The sequence below is a fragment of the Vanacampus margaritifer genome, chromosome 15 (genome assembly GCF_051991255.1).
Source record: "Vanacampus margaritifer isolate UIUO_Vmar chromosome 15, RoL_Vmar_1.0, whole genome shotgun sequence".
Taxonomy (NCBI): Eukaryota; Metazoa; Chordata; class Actinopteri; order Syngnathiformes; family Syngnathidae; genus Vanacampus; species Vanacampus margaritifer.
The window spans coordinates 18810294-18833363 of NC_135446.1; the positions used below are offsets into that span (position 1 = coordinate 18810294).

At 42.2% G+C, this 23070-nt stretch overlaps 3 protein-coding genes across 5 annotated transcripts; all 3 read left to right on the plus strand.

Moving 5' to 3' along the window:
- Positions 1-78: 78 nt before the first annotated feature.
- On the plus strand, positions 79-3334 carry depdc4 (DEP domain containing 4). The gene is made up of 9 exons (XM_077544826.1): positions 79-211; positions 676-1075; positions 1143-1276; positions 1341-1530; positions 1595-1821; positions 2186-2328; positions 2399-2524; positions 2593-2671; positions 2750-3334. The coding sequence occupies exons 1-9, from the start codon at positions 133-135 to the stop codon at positions 2944-2946; spliced, it is 1575 nt and encodes a 524-aa protein (XP_077400952.1). The 5' UTR covers positions 79-132; the 3' UTR covers positions 2947-3334.
- Positions 3335-3531: 197 nt separating this feature from the next.
- On the plus strand, positions 3532-14292 carry scyl2 (SCY1 like pseudokinase 2). 2 transcript variants are annotated; one of them, XM_077544824.1, is made up of 19 exons: positions 3532-3700; positions 4498-4694; positions 4766-4923; positions 6610-6754; positions 6840-6989; positions 7097-7318; positions 7398-7514; positions 7590-7715; positions 8744-8920; positions 9017-9028; positions 9111-9233; positions 10424-10537; positions 10624-10756; positions 11320-11438; positions 11532-11632; positions 11719-11785; positions 11859-11945; positions 12296-12418; positions 12539-14292. In XM_077544824.1, the coding sequence occupies exons 2-19, from the start codon at positions 4518-4520 to the stop codon at positions 13094-13096; spliced, it is 2709 nt and encodes a 902-aa protein (XP_077400950.1). In that variant the 5' UTR covers positions 3532-3700; positions 4498-4517; the 3' UTR covers positions 13097-14292. The 2 variants fall into 2 exon arrangements, with proteins under 2 accessions (XP_077400950.1, XP_077400951.1); XM_077544825.1 differs by lacking the exon at positions 9017-9028.
- Positions 14293-14577: 285 nt separating this feature from the next.
- On the plus strand, positions 14578-23049 carry tcp11l2 (t-complex 11, testis-specific-like 2). Of its 2 annotated transcripts, XM_077545021.1 has the most exons (11): positions 14578-14596; positions 14751-14844; positions 16379-16554; positions 16988-17120; positions 18235-18355; positions 19194-19417; positions 19481-19617; positions 19691-19863; positions 20031-20206; positions 21595-21767; positions 21838-23049. In XM_077545021.1, the coding sequence occupies exons 1-11, from the start codon at positions 14593-14595 to the stop codon at positions 22107-22109; spliced, it is 1683 nt and encodes a 560-aa protein (XP_077401147.1). In that variant the 5' UTR covers positions 14578-14592; the 3' UTR covers positions 22110-23049. The 2 variants fall into 2 exon arrangements, with proteins under 2 accessions (XP_077401147.1, XP_077401146.1); XM_077545020.1 differs by lacking the exon at positions 14578-14596 and having other exon boundaries at positions 14711-14844.
- Positions 23050-23070: the final 21 nt, after the last annotated feature.

The following is a 23070-nucleotide window of genomic DNA, read 5'->3' on the forward strand; positions in this document are numbered from 1 at the left end:
ACACACTACATTAACTTGTTAATACGTTGCAGTGCGTGGCATTGCCTGAAAGTGGCAGCAGTGTGCTTTACACACGTCGACCATTTTAGATAATGACGAGGAAGAAATGCAATGACGTCACATGTTTGACCAATGGCGGTTGATTTAACTCCGCGATTTCGACGGCTTAATAGCCAAACGCGAAGTTTTCGTGACAATTTGCACTATCGTGGTAAGGTTTTGATTAAAAAAATATTGTATTATTACATGATATTTATTTATATTCAAGCCGTAACTGAGATACGTTCTTATCTATGAGGGCAACTTGGCAAGTGTCAAAAAACAATACGGCGAATTCGTATTTGATTATTGTACAATATAGACGGAGAAAATATGTATTTTTAGTCTCATTATATAGGACCGAATAGAGATACATTCAGCTTAACTTGAATGTAAAGTTGATGTAACTACAAACTAGATTGTGGGTTTTTTCAAGGTCAGATGATTAAAAATCTTTTCTTTTTTTATGAGTGGTACCTCCATTTGAAATGCAGATAAGTACTTTACTGTACAATAATGTTATCCTGTACATTAAGTACTATCAAATTTTATGCATATTGAAATATGTACTGTACACCTTTTATATTATTTGTCTAACACCTGTACCTCTCAATTTGCACTTTGTATCTGTGTTAGCATGTATCTCTGGTCCCTTTGGCGCCACACAGCTGTGGCACAACATCATCCACGCCATGCGCACCCAAGTAGAGGTGCGCCATCACCGTAGGCACCTGCGCGTCCACATCAACAGCTTCGCAGGTTCTGATGCGGTGGATGCCGTGCTGAGCTACCTGATGCAGAACGCCGCCTTTCGTGCCGGGGGTGGTGAGGTGTCGCGCATCACGGCCACCCGGCTCTGCCAGGCCTTGATGGAGGCCAGGGTGTTTGAGCCGGTGGGTGCCAAGCTCTTTCGCCGAGACAAGGAGGTGACGTTTGAGGATGGCGGCGGAAGCCTGTACCGCTTCATAGAGCGCAAGGAGCAGGATCGCAACAGTGATACTGAGGAAGTGGAGATGAAGAAGAACAAGCGGTCCAGGTGGATTTTAAAGGCAATTTTTAGTCTGCCATATCAGTGATGCTCAAATTAGTTTTTTTTAATGCAGGTTGGACGACGTGTATACAATCTCCAATCCTCTTGCTGTTGGACCACCTGATAGGAAGGTAGAGAGGCTCTTAAGGTCCATCAACCTGCGGCCGTCCCCGCCTCCGCCCACATCCTCTTTCCTGCCACAAACAGGTCAGTTCCAAGAGTCAGTTTGTCTTTTTGAAGTGAAGTGAGTGGCTCTACTGTGGCTTCATAGTGGTGGAGGAAGTGTGGAAGCAGCAAGCATTGCTGCAGCTGCTGCAGACGATCGAGCTTCCCGTGCTGGACAACATCCTGGCGTCTCCTGCCAGGAGTCGCACTCGAGCCGGGAGGGCACCTCTGCAGGACCTGGTGATCCCCAACACGTGCCTGGAGAGAGAGCTGCCAGACATCCTCAACTTCCCGCAGTGAGTTCGTCTCACACGTCTTCTCTTTCCAAGCACTTTAAACGTACTGACTCCTTGACCTCAGGTGGGACGAGTGGCTGTCAGCCGCCGACGACTGCCTGGAGCTCCTCCCAGACCAGCTGATCGTGGCCGCCTGTGAGCACCTGCGGCAACAGGATGACGCCGAGCCGTCGGAGCGGGCAAAGCGGCTCCTCTTTGATGCCATCGCCAAACACTACGACGGGCGGGAGAAGGGGCCTCTGCTCTCGGGACGCTACCTGGAAGTGCACGTTGCCATTCTCAAGCTGCTTGGTAAACGCAAACACCAACCACTGATTTTTTATTTTTTATTTTTTTTAAATATAGGTTCGGTCCTCGAGAGCCACTAATAATAAATAACATGTATAATGTAATGCTTCTTTTTGTATATTTAACAAAATTTTAAACTGAAAAAAATATTTAAATATGTGGGGGGGGGGGGCGTAGTTTAAAAAAATATTTTGAAAAAAAATTAAATAAAATAAGCATTAAAAAATGTATTAAAAAAGTAAACTAAATTTAAAAATTAGAATCTACTTTTATAAATTACAATAAAAAATAACAATAAAAAACTACTACAAAATATAATTTTATATATTAATAAATGCATTTCACATTTTGACTGGTTTCCTTGCAGGAGTCGCAAAGTTGCACCACGCCATTCGAGCCTCACAGCTGTGCCTGCACCTGCTGCAGGCAAGTGCACGGGATGAGCTCCGGCGTCTTTTGGCCTTTATGGCGGCCGCGGCCTGCCCTCACGCCTGCCGCCTCCAAAAACAAGTAGCCTCCTGCACACAAAAACATACACAGTAGCGCAATTCCAGCACTCACGGGTATCTTTTGCTTGCAGACGGACAACCGCGCTGTGGTCTGCCGTGCTTTTCAGAAGGCCGTCGTCCACAATAGCGAACTGACGCGAGCACAGAGTGAGACCTTGGTGCTGTTTCTCATGGATAACCACTCAGACCTCTTTAAGGTAATTTCTGATTCTTATGTTTGTAAAAGTAATATTTAAAAGTGACCCCCCCCCCCCCATGCTTGTAGACTCCTACATCCCTCATTCAAGCTGTGCACAAGACGCTGAGGACCTTGCAGGAGGGCAAAGATGTGGACTCCATCACAAGTAAGATTTCATTAGATTTGATTAGGTAGGCTACACCAGTGCGATTGTTGACGCTGACGGTTTGTCCCCTCGCTTCAGCGTTCGCCTTCTGCGAGCAGGTGACGCCACAGGAATACCGGAAGCGGCGTGACGATGCCACGCACGAGAGCCTCAAGTGCCTCCTCCTCCACGTAGATTCATCTTCCATGAGCGGCAGGGAGAAGAGGAGGCGCCTCAAGCAATTTGAGAAGCATCACCCTGTGGTCTTCCTCCAGCATCTCCGCAACAGCATCTGAACACAAAACAAGTGGATTTGTCTTGATGGTAGTTGGTACTTTGTAATTGGAATCCTTTTAGTGATTATTGTTGGATGTTTGTCAAATCAAAAGAAATTATTACTGTCGGTGTTGTTTTATAAGCTAATTTAAGGAAAGTTGATGTTTTAGAAAATAATGAATTCATGCTGTGTGCACTTGAATCATAATAATAATTTAGAGAGCGAACTAGTGCACTGGAGCCATTTTAGAATGCACTTTATTCCACGCAGTCCTATACATTAATTGTAATTTTTGATGTGTTATGATGAAATATGTTCATTTTTAATCAAACTGCTGATCAGTGAGGTTACAGTTAGTATATACCTTCTATGACCATTATTTTAATTAAAGTACTTTTTAAATCATGTATTTTTAAGTTTATGACCATTAACGTTGTTTTATTGCCATTCGTTATCACGTATTAAAGGCCATGCATTTTTATTATAGTCTCTATATTTTCATGTATAGTGTCATTTAAGATTGCAAAATAGTGACCACATTGAACTGCACAGTAGTTGTCCTTGCAAAATAGTGACCCCGTCTAGAAAACGTGACGTCGCGGAACCCGGAAGTAGCAAATGTCAGGCGTCCTAGCCTAGCCTAGCATGCTAGCGCATTCTGTAGGCTGCTTGAAAACATGGGGACTGTGAGCAACACACGCCAGTGACAGCACTCCTCGGGGAGTGGGCTTTTTAAAAGGGAATCGCCTGGAAACATCTTGTACTATAATTGTGTAAGTTGACCAAATAGCAGTTTGTGACTCTTGATTGATTGTTACGACTGCGGTGTTACTGCGCATTGTCGGCTAGTTAGCTTCGCTTCCCGACTGCCGCGGTGAATCATTCCAGGAATATTAAATAGAGAGAATTGAACAAATGTGTTTTAACGTCACAGAGGGAGAACATGTCAGCGAGCTGCCGTTATTTAGTACTTCAAGTAATCGCTGTATGCTAGCTGGGGGTAACCTGTCCGAGCCACGACTCGCTCGTCATCAATAATGTTTAATGATTAGTTAAATGAACAATGTGTTAAATGATATTCATACTAACATTCCAAACAATCGGAAGTAGTGTTAGATTGAATCGATGCCAAGATCCTGCTGAGAATACAGAACGTAAATAAAAAATGCTCAGATGTTGACAGTGGGACAGGAAAATTTGATCATAATTAATTTAGACAAACTGAAAATGTTTCTGGCATACTAATGGATTTCAAATTAGATTTCAAATTCGAAGTGATTGCAGCAGAACAAGAATTTACAGACTCAGTTTTCATTTCATGTCTACCTTCATAAAAAAAAAAAGATAATTTTAGCCAAAGTGTTGCAAAGTGGCATGAACATTTTTTCAACTGTGTTTTTTTTATGAGACTTCCCGTTGCATAATCTGTCATCAACTTCCTTTTCAAGCGTTTTGAAGGCCTTATTTGGCTGGACGCGGCCCGGAGACATTTCTTGAAACGATGATTAATCTGAAAAAGTGAACGCCTTACCTAATGTGAGATCCTAACCGACCCTGGGCATCCTTCCAGCTGCCCGCTCCAGCCCAATCATGGAGTCCATGCTAAACAAGCTGAAGAGCACCGTCACCAAAGTGACGGCCGACGTCACCAGCGCCGTCATGGGCAACCCTGTCACACGGGAGTTCGAGGTGGGCCGTCACATCGCCAGCGCCGGTCCCGGCATGTGCTGGAGGATCTACAACGGTACCAAGAAGTCCACTAAGCAGGTGCGTCGTATGATACCGAGACCCTTTGCAATGACAGAAATGTTCACGGGATGCCTTTTTGTTATTTCCAGGAAGTGGCCGTGTTCGTCTTTGATAAGAAGATGATTGACAAGTACCAGAAGTTTGACAAGGACCAAATCGTGGACTCCCTGAAGCGAGGGGTGCAACAGCTGACCCGACTGCGACACCCCCGTCTCCTGACCGTTCAGCATCCTCTGGAGGAGTCGCGGTGACTAGCACACTCTTGACTTGTCCACGTGGGGTGGGAGGAAACATACGGGCTGTCACACTTTGACTCAACACTGCTCATATTTTGATGAAGGAGTTTATTGCCATAGATACACGGGCGGTTGTAGATTATCTACTAATGTTCTACTGGCATATTTATTTTTTTATTTTTTAATAAATAATTTTTCAATATCACATTTGTGGAATGAATAAAGCAGCAAAATCCACCCGTTTTTATCCATCTCACTGGGCGGCCATTTTGTCACTGATTTGACAATGACATGACAGTTGCTCAGGCCTCAGGTAACGACCAATCATGGCTCAGTTTGCTAATGTCACATGACCAAACACAGAAAACAGGTGAGCCGTGATTGGTCGGTAGCTGAGCCCGAAGCGACTGTGATGTCAACAGCAAGTGACAAAATGGCCGCCCCCTTAGATGGATCAAATCAGGTGGATTTTGCTGCTTAATTAGAATGCTGTGTTTAGACTAGTCGGCGTGTATACAATATACACCATATTATTGTATAGAATTTTTGGGGGTTGGCTTCCCCTTTAACTCATTCACTGCCATTGACGGTAATAAACGTCAAAAAATCATTTGAACTATTTCTATTAGTTAAACATATTTCTTTCTACTTTTGTTAACAAGAGTATGAAAACCTAGAATTTCTTTTGTTGTACATTTAGAACAGATATACAATTTATGATTAATTGAGAGTTAACTCTTGAAGTCATGCGATTAATTATGATAAAAAAAATGTAATTGCCTGATGCCCCTAATTTTTAATAATCATCTCGTCAGGAGATAAAAAATTGTAATTGTAATTAATTGCATGACTAAACTAGTTAACGAACGATTAATCACAAATTTTAGATCTGTTCTAAATGTACAATAAAATTTGTTTTCTAGGTTTTCATACTCTTGTTAATAATAAGAAGTGGGGGGAAAATGTTAAGATAATAGAAATAGTTCAAATTAATTTTTGACGTTTATAGCCATCAATGGCAGCGAATGAGTTAAAAGTGACACTTTACTGTGGTTAAGAAATTTACAGTACAGGTTTTTAAAAAAAAAAAAAAAAAAAAAAAAGTGAAGAAAATAACAGTCATTATAGTATTGTTGGCTAAGTCATATTTGAACATTTTTGGGCAAAATAATGATTAATCACAAATTTTATATCTGTTCTAAATGTAAAATAATTTTTTTTTTCTAGGTTTTCATACTCTTGTAATATTAAGAAGTAGGGAAAAAATGTTACGATAATAGAAATAGTTCAAATTAATTTTTGACGTTTATAGCCATCAATGGCAGCAAATGAGTTAAAAGTGACACTTTACTGTGGTTAAGAAATTTACAGTACAGGTTTAAAAAAAAAAAAAAAGTGAAGAAAATAACAGTCATTATAGTATTGTTGGCTAAGTCATATTTGAATTTTTTTGGGGGAAATGACTAAAAACACAATTCTTAGCAAGCACATGGTAATTTTTAATAATCTTGTAACAATTATGCTACGAAGCTACTAAATTAAAATATATTTTAATGGCCTAAAAAAAAACACATGAATCTTCTCCCTTGAGTCTCCTCAACACGAGTAACGTTTTTCAGTTCATTTTGACCCCACTTAAGGTGACCAAGATGTCACCGATCGGAAAACGTGTCAACGTTTTCTTGTGGTTCATCCAGAGACTGTCTGGCCTTCTGCACGGAACCGGTCTTCGCCAGTCTGTCCAACGTGCTCGGCCATTGGGACAACCTGCCCAGCCCCGTGCCCAACGACATCAAGGAGTACAAGTTGTATGACGTGGAGACCAAGTACGGCCTGCTGCAGGTACGAGGAAAGAACCTGAGAGACTTTCAGATTGAATATCACATGTTGAATTGTCTTTTTTTTTTTAAATTTTATGTCATTTTAGATCTCTGAGGGTTTGTCCTTCCTGCACAGCGGAGTAAAGATGGTCCACAGAAACTTGTGTCCAGAAAACATTGTTCTCAACAAGAGTGGATCGTGGAAGATTATGGGTTTTGATTTCAGTATTTCATCCAGCAACCCGTCAGACACTGACGTGAGTGGAAGGAGACATGATCTGCTCGTCCTCATTTTGGACACATTTCTGCGAACGACGCCGATAATGAAATATTGACGTATGTCTGCCATTTTGCCTCCTCGCAGCCCAAATACTCGTGTAAGGAATGGGAGCCCAACCTGCCGCCGCTGTGCCTGCCCAACCCCGAGTACCTGGCGCCCGAGTACATCCTGTCGGTCAGCTGCGACACGGCCTCCGACATGTACTCGCTGGGCGTGGTGGCGCACGCCATCTTCAACGAGGGCAAGCCCGTGTTCGCCGTCAACAAGCACGACATCTTCAAGAGCTTCAGCCGACAGCTGGACCAGGTTGGCGCCGAGCGTCGACGTCGCTGCCGATTTGCCTTTCGCGTTCCAACGTTTTTGTTTTGTTTTTTGCGCATTACAGCTCACCAACATAAGTCCGGCGCTGCTGAACAAGATGCCGGAGGAGGTGCGCGAGCATGTGAAAATGCTGCTCAGCGTCACGCCCGACCTGCGTCCCGACGCCGACCAGATGACCAAGGTTGGCTTGGTCGCCTGGCACCTCATCCTCGTCAGGCGTGCGACTGATGGATTTCTCCCATCTGCAAAAAAACAGATTCCATTTTTCAACGACGTGGGCGCGGTGACGCTGCAGTACTTCGACTCGCTTTTCCAGAGGGATAATCTGCAGAAGTCGCAGTTCTACAAGGGCCTCCCCAAAGTCCTGCCAAAACTTCCCAAGGTAAACTCAAAGTGGAAGTCAACCTTAAACATTTCTTGACACTAATATATGTGACCTCACTAGTCTAAACATGGCATTCTGATTACTTTTATTACATTTGTGGAATAAGAGTTATGAAGCAAAATCCAGCCATTTTTAGCCATCTCTGGCGGCGGCCATTTTGCCACAGCATCGATGTTGCTCAGGGCTCAGGTAACGACCAATCACAGCTCGGCTTCAATAAACAGGTGAGCTGTGATTGGTCGTTGCCTGAGCCCTGAGCAACTGTGATGTCATCATCAGTCGACAGCAACTGGCAAAATGGCCGCCCCCTGAGATGGATAAAAACGGCTGGATTTTGCTGCTTAACTCATATTCCACTAGCGCAATATTACCCAGATGACCATATGTAGACTAGTGGGGCATATTATTGTCACCCAAAAAAATGGGGGTTGATTTTTGGGGTGTGCCAAAAAATAAATTCTCATTTAGTACGATTCAGAATCGATTTTAATGTCTCAAAATCGATTTTATTTATATAATTTTATACTGTCTTCGATTTGTTTATGTATGCTTTTATTGGTTGTGCTGTTCATGTTGTACCCGATTTGACCACTTGGGGGCAGTGTGGTTCCACGTGGTCTGATACACTGCTAAAGCTGTAGCCACATTAGAGAGTAGAAGGAAAAAGTCACGATCAAGTTATTCCAATAAAAGTTTTTTTGCAGCATGGAGCCGTTCTTTTGAGTGATAAAAGTGCCGCGAGTAGCGCGCTAATTAGCATTAGCGAGTCAGACTGGAGTAGATCATTACAATTAATTGAACATCTATAAATTGAAGCATAAATCAGTCAACCAAATCTTTTTGAATCGAAGGTCGATTCTGAATCGAATCGCGCACCCAAAAATCGGAATCGAATCGAACCGTGAAACATTCAAAGATTCCCACCCCTAGTTGATTTCCCCTATAAAACTTAATGGAATGCATTCATGTCATAATGAGGGTCAACACAATAATGAGAAATCCCTTTTCAACTTTGTCTCGATAAGCGAGTGGTGGTCTACCGCATCCTTCCGTCCCTCACCTCGGAGTTCGTCAACCCGGACATGGTGCCCTTCGTGCTGCCCAACGTGCTGCTCATCGCCGAGGAGTGCACCAAGGACGAGTACGTCCGCCTCATCCTGCCCGACCTCACGCCCGTCTTCAAGCAGCAGGAGCCCATCCAGGTAGAGCCCAACGCTCCATAAAAAGCGACATCTGAATCTATATTGTGCTTCGTCACTTTATCAGACGTCTTTCTATTTCCTCCCATGCTTCTTAAGGCTAGTAACATGGTAGGTGGTTAGCTGGTTAGCTGGTTCTTTACCTTCTTGATCAGGAAGTGGTTTTATAACTCCCGCCCGTGTCCCCATGCAGATTCTGCTGATTTTCTTGCAAAAAATGGACCTGCTCTTGACCAAAACACCGGCGGAGGACATCAAGAGCAGCGTGCTGCCGATGGTTTACCGAGCTCTGGAAGCTCCGTCTGTGCAGATCCAGGTGGCCATTTTGTGTGTTGGTTATCACAGTATTGTGTCGCGCTTCCACAAGAACACGAGAGCAGGATGACTGTCGAACAATAATGCTTGGATTGTCTCTTTTTTTTTTTTTTAACAGAGCATTAGTTTAAATGCACATTTTAGATTTGAAATGAAATGTTACTTATTCCAAATCATGCAACTTTAACCCTAAATTTCCTATGGAAAAAAAAAACATTTATAAAATAATGTCTTGGTCATATTGAAAATAGTTAGCCTAAAAATGTTGGGGCGCAGATAGCATTACAGTTAACGCACTTCGCTGGCAGCCATCTTCACTGAAGCAACCCCCTTCGCTCCCGGCTTTTTTACTGGAGTTTGACTGATTTTGCAAGGCCAAAAAATATTGTGTTCTATTGCTATAAAAAATTTGAACCTACCAAAAAAAAGATTAGAGTCTCTTCTTTCATCAGGAAAAAAAAAGTATATTTCTATCTGTTTCTGTTTTAGTATTAGTATTACAATATAGCAAAGTTTCATCATTATTCACAAATCTGTTTAAAACAGTGGAGGAAAGCTTTTTGCAACGTGGCCCTAGTTGATCTCTCATACTCTGCTGCCACCTGCTGGTCGTTTTTGTAATATCTACCATTGCTTCAACCATTCTATTCAGTTCAAAGGCTGCATCAAAGCCTTCTGTATGCTCTAGCATAAAATTTTTTATAAATATGTCTTTGGGAACATGGTCATATTTAAAATAAAACGTATTTATACGTTTTTGGGGAGCAAATTAGTTATTAATTTCACATGAATGAAAAAATATAATATAAAACATTTATTAGGGAGGAAAATAATTTACATGAAAAACTTCTATTAGAAATACAAATATTTGAATTCAAAGTAATAAAGTTGTAATATGATAAATCATTTTTAAATATCTATTTTTTATGGGGGGGGGTCCTGATTTTATAAGAATAAAATGTTAATGGGGGAAGGAAATGCTACATTTAGGGTAGAGGTGAAATATTATGAGACAAAACATTTCTGAAGAAAAAGTTTTTATTATGAGTAATATATATAATTTTGTAAGAGTAAAATACAAAAAATACATACTTACATACTCAAATTATTCAGCCCTAATAATTGGGAAGTTAACTCGCGGGACACCGATGGCAAAAAACGAGCATGCCGTTGTTGTGCGCCGTCTTCCAGGAGCTGTGCCTCAACATCATCCCGACCTTCACCAACCTCATCGATTACCCCTCCATCAAGAACTCCCTCATCCCTCGCGTCAAATCCGCCTGCCTGCAGACGTCCTCGCTCGCCGTGAGTCTTCTCCCGCCTTTTCGGAGAAAAAAAAAAACACTCAACGCGCAGCCGCGGTGACCTTTGCCTTCCCGTGGGCGGCGTAGGTGCGCGTCAACTCGCTGGTGTGTCTCGGGAAGATCCTGGAATACATGGACAAGTGGTTCGTCGTGGACGAGATCCTGCCCTTCCTGCAGCAGATCCCCTCCAGGGAGCCGGCGGTGCTCATGGGAATCCTGGGTGAGCTTTTAATCCTTGACTTCCTGATTAAAATCCTGGCGAACCCACGGGGTCAAATTTGACCCCTATAAATTCTGCTACTCAAATAACAAAGACCTTTTTTTTTCTTTTCTTTTTTGCAAATTTAACTTCTAAGTCCAGAGTGCCACTTCTGACCCCTGCATGGGGCCATCTAGTGGATGAATATTGCACTTACATGAGCCAGAGTGGCGGTGACAAGATGGCTGTTTTGTTGAGCTGGAAATCTATCCAAACAAAACCATCTTCTCAGCAAACCATCAGATGTTTTTTTTTTTTGTTAATCTATTTCATATCATGTTGCAGAATGCCTAGGAGTATGTTTTATATATATATATTTTGATAAATTAGCAACTCTGAGCTAGTTAAAAAAAAAAAAGGTTAAAATGAAAAAACATATTTTGGTGTTCAGTGAACTTATAGCAGTCATTTAATGTAGAATTCATAATTTTCCAAAAAAGAAAAGGGTTCTTGGGTTCTCCAGGGTTAAAAATTTTTTGGGAATTTTTTTTGCTTGAGCACCGCCTTACTTGTCACCTCTTCAGGAATCTACAAGTGCACCTTCAGTCACAAGAAGCTGGGCATCCCCAAGGAGAACCTGGCAACCAAGACTTTGCCGCACTTGGTGTCGCTCAGCATCGACAGCAACCTCAACCTCAATCAGGTACTTTAAAAAAATAAAAAATTTAAAAATATATATTTTCATTGTTAAATGATGATGATGGGATTTTTGACGTAAAGATCTCACGTGTTCCAGTTCAACTCGTTCATGGTGGTCATCCGAGAGCTGCTGAGCCGCATGGAGGCGGAGCACAAGACCAAGCTGGAGCAGCTGCACATCATGCAGGAGCAGCAGAGGTGATTTCCGGACCAAAAAATGCCAAACAAACACAAAAAGCGGCCTTCTTTCTCTATAATTGTTTCTCGCCGTCCGCCCCCGTCAGGAGTTTGAACATCCCCGGCGCAGAGAAGTCATCAGAGGAGACCAAGAACCCGCCGTCGTCGCACCAGGTGAGGTTACTTAAGGTCAAGAGCAAGAAATGTTACCGGATGAAAGCGTGCTTTTTAACGCCATTGATTTCAGATTGATGACATCTTCGGCAGCGCGGGGGTGAACGGGAAGGAGAACGGATCCTCGGCGGCGGCGGCGGCGGCCCCGCAGCCCAATAGAGTAAGAAGACCACAAATTTGGTTTTATGAAGATGTTTTTTGTTTTTGTTTTTTTTCTGGAGAGCTCAGTATTGTTCATTCGGTAATTTTACCGATCTGACATGTCATCATCATTGCTCTCCTTTTTTCTTTTTCTTTTTTTTTTGGATGTGCGTGCGAGTGTGTGTATATTCATTAGTTCACCTAAAACCTACTTTTAAAAAATCCCATACCGTTCACCTAAACCGAACACTTCGAGCCAGAGTCGTGAGGCCGTCAGGAGACCCGAGGAAGGACCAAAGAAAAGAAAGGAAAGTGAAATCCAGCACCGACCGGAAGATGTTATCAACGACGTTTCTCTGCTGTCTTCAGATGTCTCTGACTCTGGAGGAGAAGCAGCGACTGGCGAAGCAGCAGGAGCAGGCGGCCAAACTGAGGAGTCAGCAGCCACTGGCGCCGCAGAGCATCAAACCGGCCGCCTCTGCCAACTCACAGGTTAAAAAAAATATATTACGATCAATCACTTCCTTGACACCAATTAATGTACTACTTTCCTATGGAAACAGACTTTGAGCACAAAACTGTAGGTCTTTAATTTGTGTCTGTTTTTCTTAGACAAAAGATCTGACCAGCAGCCTCCTCACCAACATGGCGTCCCTGAACACGATGTCTTTGACCAACACGCCGCGGCCACCCGTGGCGCAGGCTTCCCCCGCCATGTCCGCCTTCCCCTCCTCGTCCATGGTGTCCAACGGCTTCAACCCGGCCATGGGCTTTCCCACGGCAAGCATGGGGGGGATGGGCATGCGACCGGCCGGTCCCGCCGTCTACGGCGGCATGGCCTCCGCCGCCAGCACCCCCAACTTTGGCGCCGTGGCGCAGAATCACGGCCAGGTGAACATGTCTGCGCTGGACAACCTTTTCACGTCCAACAAGCCCAAAGTCCCCCTCAATCAAATAGCGCCCGGAGGCGGCACCCCTTGGCTCGGCCAGTTCACTCCGGCCCAGAACGCTCAGCCCGTCATGCAGGGGGCTCCGGCGGCGGGATTCGGGATGCAAGCGAACCCTTTTTTCAGCCCGCAGAACTTCTCTCAAACTGCCGCCGCTGCCAACCAAAGCGGACTGAAGCACAGCACGTCCGCCAACAACGACCTTCAAGACTTGTTTGGCTGAAAAGATCCAATATGAAGTTGAAAAAGTCCACTTTTGCTGTGTCTATTTTTGATCGCGCTCACATCCTGCACCTCATTTGTATTTGAAGGACAACGTGTTACTTCTTGTATGCTGTCTTCTACAAAGCTGTGGGTTTCTTACTCTTTTCTACTTGATGTTCTTAGGGGCGGAGTTGAGGGTTACATTATGAATTGACCTTATTCAGACGATTTGAGGATATTCCGGAGGGAGGTAACTGGCCGTGTAGCATCTGGGAAGTAGGCCTTTTTTCCAGGGCTAGTACCTAGTACATACACATTTACATTTTACTTCCTTTAAATGCAGTATGACTGGATTATGACTTGTAGCTAGATGCTAATGCTAACAAGATGTATTGTAGGCTCTTGTGCCTTACAGGGTTGAACTAGTATGGATTGTCCTTTTTTTTTTCTCAAATTGACCAATGAACGTTTTTAGCTTTTGTGTTTCTATGAATGATTGGTTTTGACACGGCAGCGTACCATTCATATTTAAAATTTTAAATAGTGAAAAAGTCTCTATGTATTTAGATTTTAGCACTTTTCATCAAGTTTTTAATTGGTTAGCGTGGAGAGGTCCTTTGCAGTTTTAGTTGGGTGTGAGAGAGAGTTCAAGAGGCCTTAGGTGAGGAACTTGTGCAATATTAACTTATTCACTGCCAATGACGGCTAAAAACGTCAAAAATTCATTTGAACTATTTCTATTAGTTTAACTTGTTTTCCCTCTTTTGTTAACAAGAGTATGAAAAGCTAAAAAATGTTTATTGTACATTTAGAACAGATATGAAATTTGTGATTAATCATGAGTTAACTAGTGAAGTCATGCGATTAATTACGATTAAAACATTTAATTGCCTGTCGCCCCTAATTTTTAATAATCTTTTTTTAAAATGAATTTATGGCAGTGAATGAGTTTATGATTCTTTCAGATGGTTCATACTGCACTGACCTCCAACGTCCACACAGCTCATTAGATGCTTTTAAATTTTAAATTAAAACTGCACAGTTGTCGTTTTGTGTTTCTGCTGGAGGCTTCTTTCCGAAAGCTTTTTGTCATTCCAATTCAGCATCTCCCATACACTACTGCTGGCATTTGTGTGTTATCTGTGATTTCATGATGATCATTCTGAGGTGGTTCAATGAAAATGTGCATATAAAGAAATGTATACAACCGTTTAAGAGTGTAGTTATTTTTGTGATGGAGAAAAGTAGCTCAACGGCAATTTGCAATTTAAACGTCACACAATAACGACGATCCCAAAATCGTCATTCGTTTACATACAAAAAGGAAATACGTACATATAATCACGTACTTAATGTCTAATAAAGTATTTTCAATGACGAGTTGTCATTTTATTCCTTAGTGAAGTCACATCCGTAAACAAATCCCTCCCTCATGAAGCTAATGGCAGCGTACCATTTCACCCAGGGGTACCCAGGAGTAGTCTTAATCACGCTTCTATTCGACGTCCAGTCAAAATGGGTGCCACATCTTTTATATTTACAGTGATAAGTGTTGCTGCATTAATACTGTTAACGTTTTATGGAATCTATGACAGTCTGTCCTTGTTTTTGTGCGCGTGTTCTTAAACCTCACCCCCGTGTGTTACAAATGGTTTCGCCCGTATGTCCTCGAGCTCCTCTGAGAATCGAAGGACCTTTAAACCGTCAAGCTTTCAACACAGGAAACGGCTACGCTTCGCTTCACGAAGCAACTATTTCTTATATACGGTAAGGATGCACTTCTAATGTACTTTTTTTCTTAAGCAATCGCGAGGCTTTCGTTTGTCGCCTCGCTCAAATGCGAGTTTTGCTCACTTATGAGAACTCTGATAGTATCGCCGAACTGACAGAAGATTGTGTTTATTTTCCACAAAACTGGTCAAAATGACAAATTAGTTATGTTTAATATGCATTTAAATCGTGCATTAAAGTAAACGCAACTATACCGTGAAAAAATTTAACGTGGAAAAAAACATCCGGGATTGGCAGAAACAACCATAAAAGTGTGCCGATGAATAAACATTAGTTGTTTTAAATTGTTATTTGAAAATACTTTAATGGCTTTTGTTCTTGTTTTGGTCTTGAGTCCAGATCACGTGTACCTTGTTCTCACGCGTGTGTGGATATTTTTTTGGTCCATGTGCTGTGCTCGGAACCAAAGATTTTCCATGTAGGGGTGATAGACGGGCGGTGCTAGCCAATGGGGAGTGTCCGTTCCTGTAAGCCCCGCCTTATTTATCCACAGCTTTGTTTACGTTGTGCTGCAGCAATCTCGACGTCTTTGTTCAGACACTTGGCAGCCCACAATCATCAAAACGATGCACAGTTGATCTTGTACTATATTTACTACATTTTCTACACTTGTACACATTAAATTGGTCCGAAGTCCATTTATGTCTGCGTTAATGTAGCTGTTTTATGACATAATTCCCACACAGACCTCATGTAAACAAGTATGAAATAGTAAATAGTTGTCTAAATGCTGTCAAGAATGGTCAAATGTTGCCGTTTCGACACTTGTGAAGGAAGTGCAGATGCCAGAAATAATCCCTACTCCGGAATCTCTCTGGGTAATCCGCGGAAATTAGCCTGCTGCTTTTTTATGTGACCTAGCTATTTGGTCGTGCAGATGATGTAATGAACGTCACAGTGGGGGAACACACACACACGCACACACATGCCCCCCCCCCCCCCCCCACACACACACACACACCACCACCACCTTTTTTATTTTTTTAAACAAGTGCTATCTTTAAACCAAAGTGGGAGTGAGCATTCATTTTTAGCTCCAGATAGCAGGATGAGCACTCTGGGGGGCCTTAGATAATATTAGACACTTGAATTGTGGAAATGTCATTCTTTAAATAAATTTTTAAAAAAACAGTTAGCGATCAGCCGGATAAACATTTATTTAAGACTTGATTAAAGAACATGTTTTTCGAGATAATCCAGATAATCATAGCTCTTCCTAAACTGCCACTGGGGCTCTTATGTCACCCTCTGCTTGCTGTCTTTTTTTGTGATGCTATAAAACAAGTCAAATGTAACTGGATCCTGGCTAAGGGGTTTCCTGCGTTACCATGGAGACACCCGATCCCGTTCCCATTCTATACAAGCTGCCGTTAAAAGTGGATTGTTGTTTTGTTTTGACTGTCGGTTGCATCATCTAGCAACCGTTTCCATGGCGATGGGCCTTGGCAGAAGTTAGTGGCAAAAGAGTTTCTCAGGGTTTGTAAATAAACTCCACGGACTGCCCTCGCAGCTCGAAGATGCCCCTGAACAACGAGCGTCCGTCCTCCACCTCCAGCGGCGACGAGCAGGGCAGCGATGGCGAGTCATCACCGGGGCGCTGCGACAGCACCGCGTCGGCCAGCGACACCGACTGCTCCCGCGAGAGCTTCACCAGCGTTGGCTCCAGCAAACACTGCTCGCCCTCCTGTGAGTACCTAAAAATATTTGTGTGCAGAACTTTTTTTTTTTAAAAATTTTTTAACTCTTTGACTGCCAGACGTTTTCAGAAAAGGGATGCCGTGGGTGCCAGCCGATTTAAGCATTTTTGACTGATCTTTCAAGGTCCACAGAAAATTATGTGTTTGGACTATGGAAACACACATACTACCAAATGCAAGATTGAACTCTCATCTTTCATCAGAAGAAAAAGTTTGTTTCTACCTTATTCCGTTTGTCAGTAATCAACAATAGAAAATGGTTAGTTTCACCTCTGTTTTGAAAAAAAAAACGTATTTTAACGTCTTTGGCACTCCTCCATAGGATTTTACTAAACGTTATTTAACGTTTTTGGCAGTCAAAGAGTTAAAATGGCAGTAAGGATGAAAGTTATCAAATATATACCTGTGTTGTTCCCGACCAGCAAGCCCTCCCAAGACGCTCACCCTGGACGAGGTTATGGGTTCTGCCAGAGACCTCTCCAACCTCAGCTTGTTCCACGAGATAGTCGTCAACCGCGACTTCCACCTGGAGCCGCACAGCCTGCCCGAGGACAGGTAATTATCGTGCTTGTAAAACTGTCATCGCCTGCGTTGTTACGCCACACGCAAGTATTTGCGCTCCCGTCGTGGAACAAGTCGGGGCTGCTTGCTTTCTCTCCCGGGCAAGTTGTTTAAACACGTTGTGTAAACGTAGCTGGGAAAACAAATGTTGCGCGTTAGCTCAAACAGTGATTCCTGAACAGTGCCCAATTTCGCTTAACTGTTCTGAAAAGCATTTTTTTTTTTTCATATTTCTACGCTAGCAACCTGAAGTGACAGGCAGAACAATATCAAATAGCTTCCACTAGGTGGTGGGAGGTATTACCTCTTGTCATACATACGAATTATAGCCTAGCTAAACACGCCCAGATTTCCCAGATTGCCCAGTTTAACTTTGAGTTAAGGAGTCATACACTTTCTCATACGCTTTTATTCAAAAGTATGACTTATCACTTAGAAGTGTCCTTAACTCGTTCACTGCCGTTGACGACTATCGACGTCAGAAATTCATTTTAACCATTTCTATTAGTCTACATTTCTTTTCCACTTTTGTTAACAAGAGTATGAAAACCTAGAACTATTAAAGTCATGCGATTAATTACAATTAAAAATGTGAATCACCTGATGCAATTAGAAAAAAAGAAAAGATTATTAAAAATTAGGGGCGTCAGGCGATTAAAGTTTTTAAATTGTAATTAATTGCATGACTTCACTAGTTAACTCACGATTAATCACAAATTTTACATCTGTTCTTAATGTACAATTTAAAAAAAATTCTAGGTTTTCATAATCTTGAAAAATTAAATTAATGGAAATAGTGAAAAATAATTTTTGACGTTTATAGCCGTCAATGGCAGTGAATGAGTTAATTTTGATTTTACCACAACACTGTTGAGACTGTAGTACGGTCCACACACATAACTTTCCTTGAAAATTAAAAATAAATACAAATATTGATAATAAAATAAAAACAGTTTGAAATATGTAAGTCTATTTTCAGATGAGGTGGGTCGTAACATTCCAGTATCCGAGCTGGTCAAATTCTTGCTCGGGATCTTTGCACACAGCGTTCTGGCGATTCACTCCCAAGGCGATTAAGCCAAGCAATGTTCACTTGCTGCGTTCCCAGTTTATGGAAGATGGTCCGCGACAACGTCCACAAGGCATTCTGGGACATCCTAGAGTCTGAGCTGAACGACGACCCGCCCGAGTACCAGCAAGCCATCAAACTGCTGGAGGAAATCCGAGAGGTATCAAATCAAAAATCACCGTCTTGTTAAATCAGTGGTCCTTAACCTGGGTTCGATGTCAGTTTCGGGGGTTTGGACTCATACGATTCATTTTGGTCAAATAGTTAATGGACTGCTTTTTATGTAGCGCTTTATCTTCACAACATATGGTGACACTTCGACATGCTCACAAGGGCTGAGGATCGAACCCACAAACTCACGGTTGGGAGACGACCACTCTACCACTGAGCCATGCCGCCCCCAGTAAAGCCATTAACTCATTCACTCCCAGCCATTTTCACTGAAGCAACCCCCTTCGCTCCCTTTACTGAATTTTGACTGATTTTGCAAGATCCACAGAATATTGTTTTCTATTGCTATATAAACAAAGAACCTACCAAAAGAAAGATAAGAGTCTCTTCTTTCATCAGGAAAAAAAAGCATGTTTCTATCTGCTTCTGTTTTGCAGCAATTAGCTGGGACACTGGGAAAAAGAGCTTTTTTGACACATGGCCCCGGGTGATCTCTTATACTCTGCTGCCACCTGCTGGCCATTTTTTGTAATAACTACCATTGCTTTAAGCGAGCTCTTCATGTCGGAAGCTGTATCAAAACTTTCTGTATGCTCTAACATAAGAAACATGTTTTAAAAAACAAAAACGTCTAAATACGTTATTGGGAGTGAACGATAAATTAATTTTAAAAAACGTATTTATACGTTTTTTGGTTTGAAGGAGTTAATAATAAAGAAGGGTTTAGTGAATACACATATGAAACAGGTGTGGTTGAGTACCTCCAAAAAGGTTAAGAACCACAGAAAATTAAACCCAACTGATTTTTTTTTTTCTTCTTGGGATAGATTTTGCTGTCCTTCCTCAACCCCGGCGCCAACCGCATGCGGACGCAAATCCTGGAGGTGCTGGACATGGACCTGATCAGGCAACAGGTGGACAACGACGCCGTGGACATCGCCGGCCTGGCTTCGTACATCATCAGCGCCATGGGAAAGCTGTGCGCGCCCGTCCGCGACGACGAGATCAAGAAGCTGAGGGAGAGCACGGACAACACGGTGACGCTCTTCAGGTAAAACCGTCCGTGTGTTTTCTAGAGAGAACCCACGTTGACGTGAGGGTCTTCATCCGCCAGGGACATCTTCCGCGTGCTGGACCTGATGAAGGCGGACTTTGTCAACCTGACCATCAACAACCTGCGGCCCGTCATGCAGAAGCAGAGCGTGGAGTACGAGAGGGCGACGTTCCAGAGCATCCTGGACAAGACGCCCGGTCAGCGCAATGCCAAGACAAACGTCCGCAGGGTGAGGACATCAGGGTTTGATGTCTTCTGCCTCTGGTTCAGGTGCTTTGGACAACACCGCCGCTTGGATCAAAATGACTTTTGAGGAGCTTCTGTCCACCATGCCGAGCAACCGGGGGAAAGGACAGTCGTGTTTACCTGGACCCTTCCAAGTTCTAAATGCGGCCTTTCTACACATACTCATGTGGGACTACAATCAGCACCCACTCCCAGAGGTACGTAGACTTTCATTTGAATAGTTTTGTAAATTTCCTAAACGAGTTTAAAACAGTTTCGGTTGAAATGAAATGAAAAAAAAAAAAGAGGAGAAGTGGCAGCAAAACAGGCCAAAATCATTGCAGAACAACTTGTGTAACTACCTTTTTTTTAACGGCGTGTTTAGACGTGGATGACGGACGAGGGCCGTCTGCGGGAGGTGCAGGCGCAGCTGAAGCGGTGGCAGGCGGTCAACGAGGTTCTGCTCATCGTCTACAGCACGGTCGGCGGGCCTGTCCAGGGCGTGGCGGCCCTGTCGGAGCGACTCAAGAGGATGACCGCCGTGCTGCTCGACCACAACCCGTGAGTGCATTGTTGTACTGTAGGGTTAGGCCAGGGGTCAGCAACCTTTCCGGTTGAAAGAGCCATTTGAGGCCAAATAAATCACCAACAGTCTGTCTGGATGTACTGAGAGGTCATTAGAGCTGCACCATAACACAAAAATATGCAGCATTTTCTTCTACCTTTCAAAGTCTTCCATTTTTAGATTTTTTTGTTGTCATTTTTCAGACTTTGTTTTTCATACCTATTTTAAGAGTTTTCTGCAAATTTGTGACATTTTTGGCAATTTTATGGGCTTGTTATGGTCGTTTTCTGCATCTCTTCCCTTTTTAGACATTTTATGACTTTTTTTTTTTTTTTTACATCTGTCCTTTTTTGCCATCAGTTTTCTGACATTTTGGACAATTTTTTTGACATTTTAAGATAATTTTTGAACATTTGCTTTCCAGCCATATATCAATTTTCTGAGTTTGTTGCAATTTTGTGGACATTTTATGGTCATTTTTGGGGAAATTTTCTTTTTGTTTTCTGATGTTTTATAGCTACTTTTTAAATGTTATTTTCTGACTTTTTTTTTTTTTTAATATTTGGACTTTTGGCAATTCTAAAGACATTTTATGGCAATTTTGGGGGTGTCTTCTTTTGTTTTTGTATATTTTATGGTTACTTTTTAACATGTTCTCTTCTGACATTTTTGATTAAATTCTCTGATATTTTTGGCAATTTCGTGGACGTTTTATGATCACTTTTATGGTCTCTTTTTGGACATTTTTAGGTAATTTAAAAACCCTTTCATCTCTCATTTTCTGACAATTAAAATTTTTGAAGCTGATATTCTGTAGACATTTTATGGTAATTATTGGGAAATTTTCTGACGTTTTATAGCTATTTGTTAATTTTGGGGGTGTCTTTTGTTTTGGGATTTTTTATGGTTACTTTTTGTATGTGTTCTTTTCTGGCGTGTTCTTTGATTCAATTCGATGACGTTTTTGGCAATTTCACGGACATTTTATGATAACTTTCTGCTTTTCCTCTTCCCTTTTTGGACATTTTATGGTCACCTTTTCAATATTTTTAGTTAATTTAAAAAAAGTTTTTCATCAAACCTTTCATCTCTCATTTTCTGACAACTTAAAAATTTGGAGGCTGATAATTTTTTTATATTTATAATTTTTTAAATCATTGATTCAATTAAATAATATTTCATCTAAAAAAAATTATATGTAAATATATACATATATTAATTTCTACATTTACATTTTTTTTTTAAATAAAGCTACACAGGAGAGGGACTAAAGAGCCACATGTGGCTCTAGAGCCGCAGGTTGCAGACCCCTGGGTTAGGGTTTCAAAAGGTTTTGAAAACATAACCGTTCCGCGTCAAACGGTCTCACTGTACCTTGTTTCAGGACTTTAAGCCTGCAGGAGGCGCTAGTGGGCGTCAGCGCACAGATCTGCAGCGAGCTGAACAAGTCTCTAGCGGAGAGGGGCTACCCCACACTAAGCCCCGCGTTGCAGGCCACCCTCGCGGGCCAGATCTGCAGCATCGCCCACAAGGAAAACCCCATCCGCACTCTCGTTGGTACGTTCCGGATGCTTGCGGTCCTTCCTGAATTCCGGAATCATGTCCTAATGTCTCCCTTCGTCCGCAGAGGACCGCGTGCAGCACTACTTCACGGCGCTCATCTGCGATCCCAAACCTCAAGCCAGACTGGAACAAACACCCGCCGGCCTCAGCGCCATCCGTTCGGAGTTGGTCACGTTGGCCACCAAGTTCCTTTCCCTGGTCAACTACAACAAGGCCGTCTATGGACCTTTCTACGCCGACATCATCAGGAAGTTGATGTTCACCAACAGCCCGCCGCCGCCGTCGTCGTCGTCGCCGCCATCTTCCCCGCCTCAGGACACTGTCGCCTCTGAATGAACCTGTGATGTCCGTTTTGTTCTTTTACCAGACACCAGAATTGCAAACTGAGCCGGCTTTGAAGCCGGCAGTGAAGTACAGCATTTAATACAGCAAAGTGTTTCCAAACCTTTATATAGCCATGGCACATATTTTACATTGGAAAAATGTCAGCAAACGTTACAAAAAGTGGGGAAAATAATGAGAAATGTGCCTAAAGGCAAATCTATCTGTTATGAACAGCAATAGGTTAATTGTTCTGCTATCTAATGGAGGAGCATTTTCATTTTTCTGTCTTGTCACTACGTCGCCAGCATATATAGATGAACAAATATACATTATTTGTAGGAAATTATGAATAAATGTCATTGTGATATTTACATGCAAATGTATGGAAGAGCTCTAAAGCAGATTCCTTTATTTAGAAGAGTAGCAACACAGGTATATATAACACATGACCGTTTATAAACTTTTATTGTATACAGTGTGGTGCAAAAGTCGGTATACAGGTATATAAATCATTAAGTTATTAAAATAAATAAAAATCATGTCACCAATTTCACTTACATCTGCTTTTGCACCTCCTGTATATAAATGATACAAACCTCATAGCCTGTTAACTATTAAACTTTAGGGGATTTTTTTTGTATGTATGCATGGGTGTATTTTTGTGTTTACCATTTTTGCTTGGGACAATTTTCCATATGTTTGCGCTATATGTCAATTATATCCGTTTTGTGTGATGATTGTTACATGGCTCGGTACTGTAGCTATCATATTCCTGCATTTGCTTGATAGAACGCGCGTGGACACACAAAATAGTGTTGAGCTCGAGAGGGATTTTGAGTCCAGTGTGGATCCAAAGATGCACAGAACAACAAAAAAAAGCAATTATTTACCTTTACTGAAGTTTACATTTTTTTCCTTCTGTACTACACTTAATAAAAAAAAAGTGATACTATTTTGATGCAAGCGTGTATAT